The sequence below is a fragment of the Erithacus rubecula genome, assembly GCF_903797595.1.
Source record: "Erithacus rubecula genome assembly, chromosome: 2".
NCBI classification, from domain to species: Eukaryota; Metazoa; Chordata; class Aves; order Passeriformes; family Muscicapidae; genus Erithacus; species Erithacus rubecula.
The window spans coordinates 50,013,593-50,031,885 of record NC_136685.1 but is presented as its reverse complement, the minus strand read 5'-3'; the positions used below and the strand labels follow the sequence as shown (position 1 = coordinate 50,031,885).

General features: G+C 40.7%; 1 protein-coding gene across 3 annotated transcripts in view; it reads right to left on the bottom strand.

Moving 5' to 3' along the window:
• Positions 1-18,293, bottom strand: part of NKAIN2 (sodium/potassium transporting ATPase interacting 2) — a gene marked incomplete at its 3' end in the record, with an annotated part of 503,254 nt that overhangs the window by 3,879 nt on the left and 481,082 nt on the right. The window contains exons 6-7 of one of the 3 annotated variants that reach the window (XR_013776731.1): positions 4,260-4,341; positions 107-373 (exon numbers count right to left, since the gene is read on the bottom strand). Coding sequence is in view for 2 of the 3 variants with exons in the window: in XM_079325771.1 (XP_079181897.1) it covers positions 4,256-4,341 (86 nt within the window). Of the gene's footprint in view, positions 1-106; positions 374-4,255; positions 4,342-18,293 lie in introns of those variants that run through there. The other 2 variants (XM_079325770.1, XM_079325771.1) reach the window with 2 other exon arrangements.

Below are 18,293 nucleotides of genomic sequence, written 5' to 3'. Positions count from 1 at the left end.
TTCCTACTGCTTTCAGAACAGTGATCATGCAGTGCAGTCTTGTTCCACAACTACCACTGTGTTTTTTCATGTGCAGCAGAATCAGTGTCAGGGAGTGTTTAGTCACCTTCCTCGGTCACCTCCCAAGAGGAAAATTTTATCTTGACAATTGATTTCCGCCATCTTATTGTGTCCTTCTCCCACGGTCTGGAAATGAGCACTGGCATCTCTGGCACAGAATGCCAGGAAGCTGCTTTTGAGTACATCAGCTGTGGCCACTCTGCAAGGAGGTACATGAGCATCGGTTCTGTCCCGCTCTGTTCAAAAAGCGTATTCATTTTGAAGGGACTGTCTAGGCTTCTTGGCTTGTACAGCATAGAGCACACTGTTGGCACTTAAATAATAAAAAAATCCCGTTTATAAAAGGTAGAGAAATATCACCATAAGAATTCTTCCCCAGAACACCAGTGTTTTATTTAAAACATAGTTTTAAATTGCATATATTTTTCACTTTAAAAAGTAAACTGATTTAAATTAAATATGATATTGGAAGAAGTGATAAGGTAAACTGTGATTGGAATGCAAAGCCTAAAATGTAGAGAAAAAAACTTCAATATGGGCCTGAATCTAATAATTTTAGACTATTAAAGGTAACAGTAGCCAGAGATAGTGACTTCAATTAGCTACCCAAAGATAATATTTCTTTTTCAGAAGCCAAGATTTTTCTTTTCTGTAGATATCCTGTTCATTTAGGGTAGTTTGGTGTAACTGATGAAACACCACCAAAAGCGACAATGTGTCTTTAAACTGAATTAGAATGTTCTTAAAAGTTGGACTTGATTGAGGAAAATCACAAATAGAAAGCAATAAATCTTTAGATAAAATAGTCCTGACACAACAGAAATGTAAGTATGAGAAGCCTGAATAAATCAGTATAATTTACACATGTAAATTGGTAACATAACCTCCACATTAATAAAATGAAGTCCTAACTTTAGCACATAGGAAGAAACTGGTTAAAAAACAGTATGTCTTAACAACTAGCAATTACTTAACCTAGCATTCCTTCAGAACAATAGTTAAATAGTGAATGCATAAAGGAGTTAAAATTGATTTAAACCATTTGGATGAAAAAATTCCAAAAAGACTTCCAAAGAAATAAGTCTCTGTTGATGGAATTCTGTCATTACACTCCACTAAATCAATTCACATCAGCAAGCAGTACATGGATAATGACTGAGACCTAACATAAAATTCTATATGTCTTTAAGATTTGTATTAGTTCTGTATATGAATCGATCTGGTAAACATGTAGGGGCTTCTCTGTTCCGTATTACTGAACTACATGTTGAAATTTGTATTTTGAAAGAATCTGAACAACCAGTAGAAGTTGATATTGTTTTGGTGAGCTCTTCAAAGAGGAGGCCATATGGTCTCCTTCCATTTTGCAGCATGCCCAGCACAGCACAGCATGAAGAGCTGCTGTTGTGCCTCTGCATATAGTTAGCAATTAGATGATTTCTCCTGTTGTCCTGTCTCCTGTTCAATTTCTCTTATAAATCCAGAGCTTCATATGAGAAGTGCCCAGTGTGAGTCTGAATAGGAGAGGACGCGGTGGTGACAAAAAGTGATCTCTGTATTTTCTTGATCTTTGGCAGGAATTAGATGGGATGATGCTTAATATATCTTCTGTTGCCTATGGATTCAAAGACATTTTATAGCAACTGATAAAGTTATGGAAATAGTTACATGAATACAGATATATGGACATATATGGGTATAGTTTTGTCCTGGATGGAAATTATTATAGCTTGGACAGTGGTGAGAGCAGGACTATAAAGCAGAATGCCTCTCCTCTCCTCTCCTCTCCTCTCCTCTCCTCCTCCTCCTCCTCTCCCTCTCCTCTCCTCTCCCTCTCCTCTCCTCTCCTCTCCTCTCCTCTCCCTCCTTCTCCTCCTCTCCTCTCCTCTCCTCTCCTCTCCTCTCCTCTCCCTCATCCATCTCCTCTCCTCTCCTCTCCTCATCCTCTCCTCTCCCCTCCTTCTCCTCCTCCCTCCCTCCTCTCCTCTCCTCTCCTCTCCTCTCCTCTCCTCTCCTCTCCTCTCCTCTCCTCTCCCTCTCCTCTCCTCACTCCTCCTCTCCTCTCTCCCTCCTCTCCTCCTCTCCTTCCTCCTCCCTTCTCCTCTCCTCTCCTCTCCTCATCCTCTCCTCTCCTCTCCTCTCTCTCCTCTCCTCTCCTCTCCTCTCCTTCTCCTCTCCTCTCCTCCTCCTCTCCTCTCCTCTCCTCTCCTCTCCTCTCCTCTCCTCTCCTCTCCTCCCAAGTATGGCCTGCTGTTATCATATCAGTATGTTTTGATTTATAATACATAATATTGCTGTAAATTGTGCTACAAGCAGATCAAACCTTGACTTGATTAACTTGACATTCAAATTTGTCACTCCACTACCTAATGGACTGCCTACATTTACAGAACAATGCAATGTGAATACATATGCATGTGTTCCTGGTGTGCCTCAGCTGTAAATAAAGGTATTACTAAATGCTGTAAAAGTCTCTTAAGGACAGATTGCAACAATCCTAGAGAACCCTGTCAAAACTATACAGTCAGAGGGAAACATGAAGTGTTTTTGTTTGACTGCATCTGAGACATGGCAATACTTTTGTGGGTTGATTGGACAAAATGTCAACTCACATTCTGACTCCTGTCTCTCAGTTAAGACAGCTAAATACTCCAGTGAGCATGCAGCATTGAAATAAGAGAGAACACAGTTTACACGGATTAATCATCTATCTCTTTATCTTAAATACAAGCTTAAAAATATTGCTTCTATTTTTTTTTTACAGGTCTAGCTTTCTTTCCAGTCAATATGAAGATACACAGTAAATGCAATCTGCTGTTCTGGAAGAAACACCAAGAGCATAAAGAGAATGGGATAATAGCTAGAGGGCTCCATATGTTGATGACAAGGTATGGTATACTCAAAAAGAGATAGGATTAGAATTGTTCTAAGTACCTACACACCTCATATAATACTATGAAGGAAATAACATTTTCTAAATATGCAGCACTGTGCCAAAAGTGCAGGTGAAAAATATTTACTTTAGCACAGACAGATGGGAAGCTGAAGTAGAGATGGCATGGGAGATATGCACTATTGTAATTTGAGATTATTAAAAAGCTCCTAGCAAAGCTCCTGAAGGGCCCAGTTCCAAACACCACCACAGAACAGATTGTACCACCAATAAAAGAATAAAGGCAAGATCCCATGCAAAAATGCACTGCAACCCATTAGCAGACTTGCTTCCACTAATCAAAAGAAATGAAATTGCATTCAAAGGTGAGTGGAATTTTATGTTTGGATGGCTACTGTTTGCTTGAACTTAGTTATTTTTTTCAAAAGAAATGTTCAGAACAGAAACAAAGGAAATAAACGTGCAAATGTTGCCCCTTTATGAGCTGTTTGGTGCTGTGTTTTTGGTGTGTATGGCATTGATGGCAAATAAAAAATATTTCAAAAGGCTGCAGCAGTGAGGTAAGATTTACCTGGGCAGTCAGGACTGCTCTGAATTTCAATTGACATCAGTACAAGAAATATTTGGAGACCATTATTCCTGGGCTGGTCTATGGTTGTATGTCAGCTCTAGTGTGAATATACTCCAGTTGTGTGTATGAGCTGAGATTTGATTATCCATTTAATTCCTAAATATATCAGACTTCACTCCAAGATGGAATTGTCACTCAGTGGTTAGGTAAAATACTTCTCCTACTCAAACTGGTTTAAAAAGCCATATGTTGTTACACTTGTTTTGGCTTTTTAAAATGTGGAAATGGGAAATGAGGTACAGAGGTGCTTTGGTGAGCAGATGCTCTAGTAAGACAAATGCTAAATGCATCCACTAAATTAGCAAGTTGCTGAACTTTTAATAAAAATTAATAAAAATCCACTTTTTTTCCCAACCAAGATTTGTCATATATAGTAGTGTTTTTTCTACACCAAATTGTCATTGTCTCTGAGTGGAACCTGCTTGAATGAAAATAGGGAAAAATCAGGTGAGAGCTGGATGCTGTTTGAACAACTGTGACACATGATATCCTGCCCTAAGAAATCATTATAATTCAGCACCAGAGTAATGTTGGCACTTCAGTGCAACCTGAATTCAGTTCATCAAAAAAGGTTTCTGCCTATTCTGAGTTTTTAAGTCATGCCATATTTCATCTTAGTGATCCTTTAATATCAGGCTGCCACTCTGCTGAATATCCTAGAAGTTAGGTACTTACATATACATGGGCTGTAGCTGTAAATGAGATGTCTTCTGTGGACCTTGGTAGCCATAAGAGTCAAATCCACCTATGAAATCAACTGAAAGGGGAGAAATTGCTTTCATTAGCAACACATTTTCAGAACTGATAGGCAATGTCATTCAAGAACCAACCAGCAGACATATTATTTTTGGCAATCTGTTAATATGAGACCAGCTAACTGGGAAGATACAGAAAAACAGTAAAAAAAAATAAGGAAAGACCCCTTTCGCCTCTTTATTTTTAAAATCAATTTAAGTTAAAAACCACATAAAAACAGTAAAGGATTTATAACAGCCATCTTTCCACCAGAAATAACCACACATCCCTCTTTTTCAAGTAGACCACCTCACTAATACAAAACAACATGCTATTCAGACATTACAAATACTGAAAACCATTTATTTATTGGCATGAATGCATTGCTTCTGACTGTGATTACTGTGTCTGGCTTGCTGTCATACCATGGCTCAGTAGAGGATATAGAAGAGGGAGTGCATTGATCCAACTCTGTCTGAGAGACAGAAGTTTCTCTGATTTTCTGCTTTGACATTCGGGTTGAAATGCATGAACAGAGTTGGAACAATTTATCTGAGCTTCAGAGATGAAACTTCACAGATGTAAGGAAACCTGCATTTCTCTCAAGATGCTGAAGGTCTGTAAGAAGGTTGTAGGGTGGGAATTATTTATTAATTCACACAATTGCCAGTTCCTGATGGCCTTCTTATGTTTGCTTTAAACAATTTCCAGGAAAATTCAATCTCATCTGAGCTCCAGACCCCTATTTCTCCTCTAAAACTCTTTCTTTGCACAGATAAAAGGGTGCCCTTTGCTTCTTTTGTCCCAGGAGACTCAACTATTGGCTTATAGGGGTTATTTGGGGGCAGTTCTTGCCCCTGAAATATTGTCTTTTACATCACAGATCTGAATTGGACTTTACTTTGATAGAAAAGGGCCAAAGAGTTCAGGTATGGAAGTGCATTTTTCATGTCTGGTCACTGCTACTGACAGACTGACTCTTTGTACATTATAGCCAAAAAAAAAAAAAAAAAAAAAAAAAAGGTTATTTGATAGACAACAACTTCTTTCTTGTGGATCTAAAATGCAGTTAGAGTAGCAAACAACAAAAAAGTAAATTTACTTGGTTTGAGAACCTCCACAGTGGTTGGACTCCTTAATGCTTGCATTTATCAAATTGTTTTAATACTAAGGTAACCCTCAGTATGTGCCACACTTAATCACACCAATCAATACAGTTTCACCCAATCCAGATATGTTACCAAAAAATCAAATTCTTGTGCCCCTCCATCCACCATTTACTCTGCAAGCAAAGAGCTACAAAACACTGGCTGGGTACAGTATATCTCCATTGCAGCTGCACACATGCTGAATCTGTCATCAAGTCATTCTTTGCAGGCAAGAATGGCCCCTGCAGAAATAATTCAGTCAACTCTATGCTCTGTGGCAGCATTATGTGTACTCCTATCCCAGAAAGATGTGTTACTAAATTAATCCCTGACATCTCTAATGAAGGAGGTTCTATAGCCTCTCTGTGTTGCTTTTCCCTGTGCCTAATTTCCAAATGTCTAATTTAAACATAATTTCCTGCAAATTAACTACTTATCTACATTTTAGCCTTTTCTCCCTATGGATATGAAGAAAAATGAGACTTTTTTTCCTCCTCTTACAGCTGCTTTTAAGCATTTTAAAAAAGTATTTAATGCTATCCATTGTTTTCAGGTTTAAGCAAACCTAGTTATTTTAAATTTTTCTCAGAGCTCATGTTTTCCAAACCTCTACATTTTGAAGCCTGAAGATCCTTCCTCAGTTTACTTATTTTTTTTTTTATAGTGGGGTGCACAAATTAGGAATAACTGGGACAACTGCCATGCAGTCTTCTGTGCATTACCTGAAATAATTCAGTAAGTTTTCAGGTTTTGTGTGTTTGGTTGGGGTTTTTTCTCTTGTTTTTGTTGTTCTTCTTTTGTGTCATTTGGGTTTTGTTTCCATTTTTTTTCAATAGCATCCTACAAACATTTAATAATCAGGTATTTATTTTTTGTTTTGACACTAACTGTAGCCTAGCCAAGAAGTCCATATTTTATTTGAAAATTATTAATTCTTCCCCACAGGAGTTGTTTTGCACTTGTCTGTACTGAATTTCACCTTCTTGATTTCATGTCACTTCTCAAGATTATTTTGACTGCTAATCCTATCTTCACAAGTGTTCTCTCTTCTATCCTCATTGTTGTTAATAAAAATAATGAAGAATTATTTCCCTAGCCGAGGTCCCAGTGGGATCCCATCTGAAATGTCCCATCTGCTTTACAACTACATTTCAAATACTTTTAAACAGTTCTGCACTCAACCTATGCTGACTGCACCTGGAAAGTACTTCCCCAAACTTCTTACAAACTTTTTATAGTGTCAAAATCTTGCTAAGATCAAGACAAATGCCATTTTGTTGCTTTCTACTTAATCAATGTCTGTTACCATCAGAATACCTTTATCAAAATGTGATCATGTCTCTGGGAGTATATTAAGTTTACAGGCAGAAAATGAAGGATATTTTTTAGTGAAGTGCTAGGCTGGGAGGAAACCCCTGCCCCCCCCAATTCAAATAAAAAGATTGCAGAAAAAATGTATGTTTGCTGCAGGTATGGTTTGTTGTTTGCTTGCCCAATTTTTCTATTTTTTTTGTTACTCTTGATCTCTGATGACACAAGTCAGAAAATACCTATGTTGGATCAACATGTGCATGCCAACCCGTGTCACTTTAGGGGTATTGCTTATACTCATTTGTCCAGCTTTGCATTTCTTTTGTACTTTCCTAGAACTTTTATCAAGCAACTTGTAAAACATTGTTAGTAGGCTGCAGGCATAGATGCTCAGCTTTGCTGATGTGGGGCAAAAGGTTGTCTTCAAGGTTGTTTTCAGAAAGTTAAACCAATATGTTAAGAAAAGTATTTCTTTGAGCAAAATGATTTTGTGTGAGCATGAGGGAAAGATGCATGCTGAGTATCTCCTTGTGCATTGTGGCTTTACCCTGTTGTACAGAGCAAGCAGAGAATTAATAAACCAGATTGCCAAGTGACAAACAAAGCAAGGTCGTAGAGACATTTCTGTGCTCAGCTCACTATGGAAGTTCCCATGTGTGTAACCAAATGATGGCAGGGCAGAGCACTACCATGACCTCACTGGAGACATACAGTGGCTTCATACAGCAACAACAAGCTTTGCAGGGTAGGTGGAGGGAGGTAATAAAAAGCAAACTCCAACACAAAAGGATTTCATCAATTTGTTTGTAGCAAGGTTTCTTCATGGTGGCTGCGTCTCGGCACTGCAAACCCTGTGGTGTCCAGACTGCACTAAAAGCTCCCTGTGGACTCTGAGCTAATTTCTTAAAGCATGCAGCAGGCTGCCCTTTCTGCAGGCATTTTATCCTGGCTGTGCCTGAAAGATCACTAAAGTGTTGTACAACTGATGCATTCCTGGCAGCCATAACATCAGATGAATAAAACAAGGCTCATTAGCTGGATCAGTACAGAGCTTCCATCCTTAGCCTCACATATCTAACACTTTTCTGACTATTCTATCTTATATTCATCTTACATGTTCCTGTTATGACAAGAGGCTCGTGTTGTGTTTCACTTTAGTAAAAGCACACATGAACATACAAACATAATCCCATTCCTTTTGTGGTGGGTTGACCCTGAATGAACATCAGCTGTCCACCAAAGCCACAGTGTTGCTCCCCTCCTCAGCTGAACAGGACAGAGAAAACATAACAAAAGGTTCACGGGTCCAGACAGAGACAGGGAGAGATCACTCAGCAATTACCATCACAGGCAAAATAGCTTTGAATTATTATGAAAGAAGAGCAGGATAATGAGAAATACAGCCAAATATTAAACCTTCTTCCCAGGCTCAACTCCTGATTCTCTCAGTGATATAAGAACGAGGATGGGGGTTGTGGCCAGTTCATCACACTGCTGTTCCTTCCTCCTCAGGGGGAGGACTCCTTACATGCTTCTTCTGCTCCAGTGTGGGGTCCCTCATATGGGACACAGTCCTCCATAAACTTCTCCAATGTGAATTCTTCCCACAGGCTACAATTCTTCATGAACTGTTCCAGTGGGTCCCTTCCTTGGGGTTCAGTCCTTCAGGACAACCTGCTCCAGCTCCTCAGGGTCCCAAGTCCAGCCACCAAACCCGCTCTGCTGTGAGCTCCTCTCTCCATGTCCATAACCCTGCCAGAGCCTGCACAGGCTTCCCACAGCGTCACAGCCTCCCCTGGCCCCTGCTCTGCCCTGGGTGCTCCATGGGCTGCGGGTGGGTCTCTGCTCCCCATGGACCCCGCTGGGCTGCAGGGGCACAGCTGCCTCACCTGCCCTGCACCAGGGGCTGCAGGGGATCCCTGCTCCCTGCCTGGAGCACTCATCATCCTCACTGACCCTGGGGGCTGCAGGGGATCCCTGCTCCCTGCCTGGAGCACTCATCATCCTCACTGACCCTGGGGGCTGCAGGGGATCCCTGCTCCCTGCCTCGAGCACCTCATCATCCTTACTGACCTTGGGGTCTGCAGAGTTGTTGCTCTCACTGTCATTCCACTCTGCAACTGAAGTTGTGCAGTTTTTTCCCTCTTCTTAAATCTGTTATCCCAGGCCAAGCCTTGGCCAGCAGTGGGTCTATCTTGGAGTTGTCTGGAATTGGCTCTAGCAGAAGCCACAGGAGAAGCTTCTAGTAGCTCTTCACAGAACACACTCCTGAAACCTCCTCAAAACCTGACCATGCAAGCCCACCTTTGAAATACTGTGTGCTGAAATTTTTATTTTCCTAGCTGGACTTGAATATGATAATAGCAGCACTACTTATCTGTAAAATGTGTTAAAAAAATTCAGATTATTTTCTTCTTTGCTTGTGTTAAGGGTCTTGTCAGACATATGACTATTACAAGTGTAACACAGGACATATGGCTCAAAGTAGGGACATATTTTCTATCAATAAGCACCCTCAGGAATGTGAAGTTTCAGCCTCTCCGTATGGTCAGAGTCCCTACTGTTTCTGCTGTACATCAGTACAGGATGAGAGGCATAAATGGGTTTCTCATTTTTCATTTCTGGAAGTCTGTGGTATATAGAACGACCATTAAATGCAATGCACAGAAAAGATACTATTAACATGGATTTGATATACAAGAAAGTTCACAGTGAGAAAAAAGATGATGAAATCAACAGATGGGCAAAGAGAAAGAATTGAGTATAGAATAAAAGTAACATATTCCTATAGGAAGCAAAAAGATTCTTACAAGGAACCAGAAAAGTAAACACTATTCTACTTTTAGAAATTTTCCTCTGTAAGACATAAATACAGAAGCACAAAGATCCAGGTCCTCCAATAAATATGTTGATAATTCCAGTGATGTCTATGAAGGAATGCTAATTTACATTAGCTTAGGATCCAACCCAAAGAATCACTTCCTCCCAAAAATGCATGTAAATATTTTTAATTGAAAAAAAAAAGGAACTACATCCTTATCTCTGCTTGTCCCAGTCTTCTTCCTCAAACTGTCCTGGATGATTTCAAGTAATTTCTGGAGCTACTTTTCTCAATTTCTTTAGAAGATTTTCTTCCATCTTGTATTTTGTACTTTGCATGCAGCTGGAACCTCAGTCAGATCACCTCTTCCTATTTAAATTTAAGCCCATACTGTCCTCTCTGTGGCCATCCAGACACCTTCCATGCACTTGTTGGTCTCTTTTTCATGAAAATTTTGTCATGCTGGGCTCCTTTTTCTCTTCTGGTGCTCACCTTCTTCCTATCATCATCATAATCTATTTTCTTGGGGGTTCTCTCTCCATCATGTTCCTGGGTCCAATGATCAGTAACCTCTGCATTTTATTTTCCTCCCCCTCCTGGTCTGGGTAATTGCACTCACAAACACAAATTCTGCTGTTGTCAGTGCTCTGAGGTGTCACAGATTACCTGACTCCTGCTCACTCTTCTTCTCCTATACAAATTTAAATCCCAGTTTCTCTCTGTGATATTTACCCATGGATAATTAAACATCAGTTCCAGTTCTGCATGGCTAAAATCAGAACTCTTAGCTGCTCACTCCTAACCTTCTCTGCTGTCTTTCATTGTGAACTTGTGTCCTCAAGTCTATCACTTGAGGGTAAAAGTTTGGTGTCAACTCTGGTGTGAGCTGTGCAGGATTTAATTTCTGAAGATATTTTTGCATAGTGAAGAAGAAGAAGACTCTTCTGCCTGTTGACACAGCTGTAACATTTACCCAGGGCTCTCAGTGTCATATATGACAATTGTTCTTTTTTATTTTTTAACTCACCAAATGTGGACCTAAGCTGCAGCACTCACTTTCTTGTCTAGGTTACTTTTCTCCACATCCTTCTATTGATTTAACCTTCTATATTGCATCAAGTATACACTGAATTTTTTTACACTTAAAGCCTTTTGTAGAGACTTGGCATCAATCTCTCCTCCTTTCAGGACTTAAAGCTAAATTCTGCCCCCATGCCACCAGCTTGACCTTCATACTTGTCAAATTTCCAAGCATTTTTCTTTCCTTACAAGAATGTCCTTACAAACAGTTATCTCATTCTTTCCCCTAAAGCACTTCTTTACTCTTTGACAATAATTAGGCTGTCCATGCCCTTACTTTTTTACTGTTTACTTCAATAAATAATATCTGCTCATGGTTTCTTTGTGCTCACTTTCTGCTTGTACCCATCAGTTGCCTGTTGTCTAATATGCAGATTGCAAGCTCCAAGAAACAGGGCTGGTGTTCACATTTGTATAGAGCTTGGCATTATGGTAGTCCTTAAGTATACTGATGAGTCTACTAAAATAATATAAACCCCCCAGAATTACCCATGACAAAGATGATACCTTTTAAAAAAGAGCTAATGACACAGTGTATGTGCATGTGCACAGGAAAGCTCCTTGCATGTGCATGTCATGGCTGGACATATTTCCTGTGTAGTATAGCAGAGAGACAACATGTGCTGTTCATATCCTACATTTAAGTCCTGTGAGGTCTTAGATTTATATGCACTCTCTGCAGAGGCCAAAGACTTGGCTCTCTGGACTCAGGCTTTCAAAGTGCTGCAATTGAGATTCACTGCCACAGCAAGGGATGTCACTGCAGGTGCAGCTGGAAGGAAGGAGAGATGGCAAACAAACTACAACTAATAACTTTACTGAAAGTGCTGCTGGTGCAGAACTGAGTATATGAGGCAAGAGAGAGAGCTGTGCACAAATAGCAGTAGCTAAAAATTGGCCAAATTAAGAAAAAATATAAATGGAGGGGCATAAAATTAAGTTTGGTTTTAAGGACCTTGGAAACGACATATGGGGCAAAAATATAAAAGAACATATGGGGACACCTTTGCTCTTGCAGTTTTGCCAGTATCCTGCTACCCAGCTCTCCATTTGGTGAAGACACTTCCAAACAATTCAGTGCTGCTGCCTTTTATGCTGTGAGCATGGTCTGGTGGCTGTTCCACAATACAGCACACAGGAGGAGGTTTGCTTGAATGTGATCTCCATAAAGCTTGTTTACAATGGTAATCAAACATTATTGGTCTTTGTGCTGAGTACACAGTGATTTAGGCTCTTGAAACATAGCAGAGCCAAACACGAGGGAAGCATGGGGAAGGGGACATCTGCCAGCACATGAGGCTGTGCCCTTCCTGCTGTCACAGGAGGATTCAGAAATGGCATAAGGACTTGGACATGAGGTCCAGTTCTTGTGGTGTAATGAGCAGCGTTTCTGCCAAGCAGTCACTAATGAAGGGCCTGTGAGTGTTCTCAGCTCAGCCATTTGCAAGGTGAATATAAACCCTCAGATTTTTAAACTGTAACCTCATGGCATTTCTGAACTCTACAATGGCCACTGGAGCTGCAAAGGGAAGACTTTTCATAAATTGTCATGGACTTTCTCAGCTCAGAGTTTGCTCCACTGCCACTATTTTCATGCTGTTTGTATAAATCAAAATTATTCAGTAATTTTTTTGCTTCACAGGGCCTTGTCCACCACTTTATTCTCTTCTTATCATGTTGTTGGTATAAGGCAGCATCTTCTGTCTCTGTTTCTGCTGATCCCCTGGCTTAGTCTGTGATCAGCCTTTCTGAGACAAGATGTAAGACTGGGGAGGTACTCAAGTTTGTGAAGTCTAATAGGCATGATCTGGTGTTTCTGCCCCTACAGAAATACAGGCGGGGATCTCTGCCTGCTGCTCCCTAAAATTAGGGAGCAACAGGTATGCAGATATTGCTCTCCAGGTGAATCCAGCTCACAGTTGTACCCAGCAGAAAATACCAAGATGAATGGTGCTGTGGGTCCAGAAATTAGACAAGTCACAATTTGTCTCAGGTTCCCAGGTGTAGAAGGTGTCTAGGGTCAGTAGCAGACTCTTGGACTGTGACATGAGGAAGACCATGCTCTGGAACAAGGCCTTTGCAAGGCAGGGCTGGCCAACAGTGGGAACCATGGTGAGAGGGTGGGAACAAAGGTCCTTGCTGAGCAGAAAGGAGACAGGATGAAAGTAGTCAAGAGTAAACAAGCAAAGGCTGGGAGGCATGACCAAGTCTTCAGTAGCTGAAGGCAGAAACTGGGACCAGGGATAAGGCAGCAGGAATAAGGAGTAAAGAGCAGGAGGAAACAACAGGAGCATAGCTGCAGCAATGAGAAATGCTGGTCAGCACTGCCTTTTATACTGACAAATACAGCAAGCCACCTGTCAGCTTATACACCTGGAAATAGGGCTGCTGCCTGACCTCTGCAAAGCTTTGTAAGGATTGTCTCCAAAATTGCAGTGAGGCTTGTCTGATGCTTAGTAAAGAAAGAATCTGTCAAAGACCTTCACTCAGCTAAGAGAGCAAGAGAATGATAATAAACTAAGAGAACAATAATACTCTGAACAAGATAACAAGATATAATTTTTCTAAACTGGACAATTGCTGGATAATGGTCATTTGCTTTCAAATGTTCATCCCTAAGTGCTGAACCAAAAAAAAAAAAAAAAAAAAATCTAACCATGCAGTACAGTTTTTGACTGACAAATCATTCTAAGAACTAAATGTGTGGTAGACTGAATTATTGTAGAAGTTATCAAATGAGTCATTAGGAAAAAATTGTTCTTAGCCAGATCACTGCTAGGGGCAAGTAATAACGAGAAGAAAAACTAAAAAAGGAGGAAAAAGAAAATGCCTGGGGCAGTGGCCTCCAAGTGTGACTGCCACACTAATAAATTAGAAAAAGAGTCATTAGTAGGTGCAACAAAGTGGAGAATTAAGGCCCAAATCTATGAAAGTTAACAATCCAATGCTAATGAAGACCTATCTAGATATTTGGAAGGAAAAGCAATAAGGAAAACTTTAACAGGAGTCATGCTGATAAAAATAATTTGTTCATGGCATGTAGGAAACTGCAAGGAGCTCACTCTAACTGTCGCAGCAGGAAGGACACTGAGGCTGTGGGCAGGTGTCCTTCTCAGGACCACTGGAAATAATTAGTCTGGTCCACCCACAGCAGCTCATCACCTTTCCTCTCGAAGACTCTGCTATCTGTCAGGCTGGAGGGAGCTTGGATGGCCAGGACCTGCCGTGCTCCACACTAATTTTGGCTGAAACCCTAAGAAAGCAGCCAGCTGTCCTCAAAGGGTGGGACACCAGGATAGGGAAGCGGGCAAGCAACCCCACATGGCCACCTGCAGGCTGTTCCTCTTTGGGATCCAAGCTGCCTCTCCTCTGCCTCAGGGGATGAAGGAGGAGATGCTCCCCATTGGATGCTCCCCATGTCCTTTCAAAGACAGCCCTCCCTGTTCAGTGCAAGTGGCAGGAAAGGACTGATGTTGAAATGGAATCTTTCACCAGCATCAGAACAAAACATGCATGAATGTATTTTTCAGGCAATTTTCAGCTTGTGGGGAGTTTCAGATTTTGCTATTTTTTTCCCTGATTTTGAATATGAGCTTTTTCTATTTTCAGTGTCAAAACATTTCCATGCCCAGGAAGACCACACCCTATTCAGCTGCATCAACAACCAGAGCATTGCTTCAAATGATCTGTAGCCTTTATTATCAGAACCATCACTAGTTACTACCTCATTTCTGCTACTGGCTTGACACAACTGCCTGGCACATTGTTTCATGGTCGGAGTGCCTTTGTGCTCCTGTCCTGAAACAAATAATTAATGATGAGTAATATTTTCATAATGGTTTGGTAGGAAATGTATCTTTCTTCAACCAAACAAATGTTAGCAGTTCTTTCCCTTTTGACATGTGTAGATCTGTTTCCAACTTCTGCAATGTCATTCTTGAACAGATAAAAACTGTGTGTTGTCTTGTTCAAAATAATTATGTAAGGTAAGTATATTTTCCTGGCTGTTAAAATGCCTTGATTTTATTAAGAAGTATTGCATTGTGATCAGCTGCTACTGTTACTTCCTTCAAGCTTTATATTATGCTATTTAGACATTTTTAAACTTGGGGTTGGCAATCCCCACAGGAGGTGGTGATGGATACAAGGGGAGTGGCAGGGAAGACAAGCGAGGAGAAAAGAAATTATCATAGATGAAGCCAGCAATGCCACCATTTTCCCTTGTGTGATTTTATTTATATATTTGTTTCATACCACAACCCTGTCTCCTAGGGATTCCTTGAACATCAACTTCATTAGTTACGAAGCTAGCAATCCATAACCAATTTTCTTTTCATGTCAAGCTTGTTCATGTATAAACCCAGCCCTTTTGTTGGAAACATTTGCAATTAATCCCACAAACAAAGAAAATGCAAATCATGCAGTCTACCCTAAGCAACCCTTCTGACTCAAGGCCCTGACCACCATCTATTATACACTAAAATGAATTGAAATTCCCACTTTGAGTCTAACCTAATTTTCTAGTGATAATAGGCATGGATTCCCAGAAGCATTCTATGCATCTAGATAGTAACATCCTAATTTCCCTTCCTGGTAAATGTTTTAAATAAGATTTTAGCACCAAAGGAAATTAACCTTTAAATTAATTGTAATTATAAAATGCCATCACTGATTTTGTCTTCAGACTAATTACTAGCTATTATTTAAACAAACTGCACCTCCTCAGAGCTTTTAAGTTTGTTTCTCTCTGCAGTGCTGTGCCAAATGATCACAGAGCAGGCTGTGCTATTCTGCCAAGCCCTGTGACACCTTGGAGTGCTCGGGTCCATTTGCATCTCAAATGCAGCTGGTTTCACTTGTCATCTCTTCCTGCCATAAACTTGTTCCCCTGTGCTTCAGCCTCACACTCTGCAGCTCAGACATTTTCAGCCTGTGCCATGGAAGCAGCGAGCACACCCCAGGGGACAAAGATTGCCTGTGCTCTGTGCTGAGGAGAATGAGACACTCAACACCAGCCTTCTGCTCTGTGAGGGGCCCCCTCCAAGACAGGACATGACTGGAAATAATAACACGGGAACCAGCTATTGATGTGTGCAAAAGATTGATGTTGTACAGGCGTCTCAGGGAATTTCCTAAGTGTTCCTGGTGGCACCATGGCTCTCCAAGGCAGCTGTCCTTAGGATGACAAACATGAAGTAGCACCTTGGGATTTCAAAGGCTTCTCTCCCTCCACACTTCTATCAGCATCCTGACAGCCAAAGGCATCCCATTTTCCTCCCCCTGGTTTCCTTAGTTCATGTAGCAGTCACCACACTCAATGAAACAAGTAAATGGAAAAAGCTTCTAATTCAGCTGCAGGCTGTAAATTGAAGAGCACAGCTGAGCAAAATCAAGCTAAAGCTTCAAATATGTAGCACATTCTTTGCACTGCCATTCACAATGACCTGTTCAACAGTTTGGAGAACAAATGTGTTTTAAATATTGGCTTTTATTTGTTCCTGCTATTATTTGTTGCTGTGCTGGCTCTGTGGGCTCTCTAGGCTGTCTCTAGCACCCGTGATACCCCTGTCATGAGAGAGGAGCCCACCACAGACAGGGCAGATTGCTCTTTGGAGTCACATCCCTGCCTCCAGTGACTGTGGTGAAAATCTTGATTGTCACTTTAATCTGCAGGCCTGCTTACACGTGGCTGTAGGAGTGTGAGATGGATGCCACCTGTGACAGCCTGGGAAAGGTGAATATGGAATCACTGGTGTTTTCCACAGAGAGACTCAGGATGCACTACACAAATGGTAGGTCCAAAACTAACAAAGTGTATGGCTGAGGTATCAGATCTCCTCCTCTCAGCAGGATGTTTCATAAAACCTTTCTGGGTTCAAACATAGTTGGACACTTTCAGGAAGAAAAGACCACTTTGGGAAATGAAATACAGCTAGACCTCTCAAGGCTGAGGATGTCCACAAACAGCAAATTACTGTCAAGAATTTCTGGGAACCACAAACTTGGGATGGAAACAAAGAAGCAGAATTAATACTCGAATGTTTGCTACCAGTCTCTCTTTGTTTTAGAGATTTTTTGAAGCAGGGATGGAAGCTGAGGTATTATTTCTCTGTTATGTCTCGCTAAGCAGATTGTGAAAAGCATTTGGCACAGAAATAAAGCAATACCTGAGCATATTCTGCACTTCAATAGTGCCTTTCATCCCAGAAGCTCAAAGTTATGAAGCAACACGCCTGTGAGTTTGTCCCTGTCATTATTTCCCATTTTAAATATGGGAAAGAGAAGTATGGAGAGGTTAAACAACCTGCCCAAAGGTGGAAGGCTGCCTGTAACAGAGATAAAAAGAGAATGTTTTTCTATCTATTCCATATGCATGTTAAAACTTCACATCTCTCACATAAAATGAATTTAATATCATCTTTTAAAAGAAAATCTTTGACATCACTTTTGTACTTCTGAGGTCAGGCTAGGATCCCAGAGTAAATTATTGTTTGACACCAAGTTTATTGGCACATAATGCTGTATTGCTCACCAGAAGAGATTTCCTATCTAGGGTATTGCTGTCTTGCTGAATATTTTCAGTAATTCAAATGGAATCTTTAATCCAAATTTTAATTTGAGGAAGAGGAGTGAAATAATTTTAAAGGGTTATACAGAGCTTTAGTTCTATGCCAAAACATCCCCAATAGCAGAGTTCCATGGAATACACAGTAAAAATCTTCCAGACAAAGTTGCAATTTCTTTTGCAGTTTAGCTGGAAACAATGCCAGGAGAAAAGAAGAAAGTGTATGTGCAGGTTGGATCCCTGCTAGCATTAGATAGATGGTGCAAAGGTTGTACCTCATGGTACACAAGGGAACATTCAGAGGGGCTGTATTTGTTCTCTGATTGCCTTGCCATTGCCTAATAGTCAGTAAATGCTATTTCTGCTCCCTCTCTGGGTCAGCAAGTGAGCCTTCTAGGTTAGGATTTTACTCTGAGACATGGACTAAATTAGAGATTTTTCTCCTAGCTGGGCTCCATTCCTAGTCAAAGCTGTCCCTCTAATAACAAGCAAATCTCCTTACCCTCAACAGAACCTGCAAGGTGAGTGCAGAATTTCCATTTCAGTAACCCAGGTTTTTTTCTTAATTGCTTAGAGATAAAAAGCCCTGGGAGGATGCTGCTTGACTGCTTATATTCCAGTGTTTCCCACAAAATGTCTATATAGTTAATGAAGTTTTCAGAAATACATTGAATTTTCTTTTAGGAAGGCAGTAGCAGCTTATATAGCAGGGAGCCAAATTGCTAGTAAGCAAATGCACATTAAATGAACATTTCAATGTTATTAAAAATAATGTTTGGCCTTTGAAAAATGCAGGTCTAACATGGTTTTGTGACAAAAATGGGGAGCTCCAATAAGTTTACTGTCATTGACTGCCTCCACATTATGGCTGTTGCTGACACTTTCATGTTTTATTTTTAATTGCTGGAGCTAATAATGCTAATGGGGTAAGAATGGCAATGGCTTATGCATTCCAATGCCAGTGGTGGAGAGGAGAGCTTGGAGCTGGCAGCAGTGCTGCTGGGCTCCCATCCTCCCTTGTCCTGCACAGAAAAAGATCTGAGGCACTC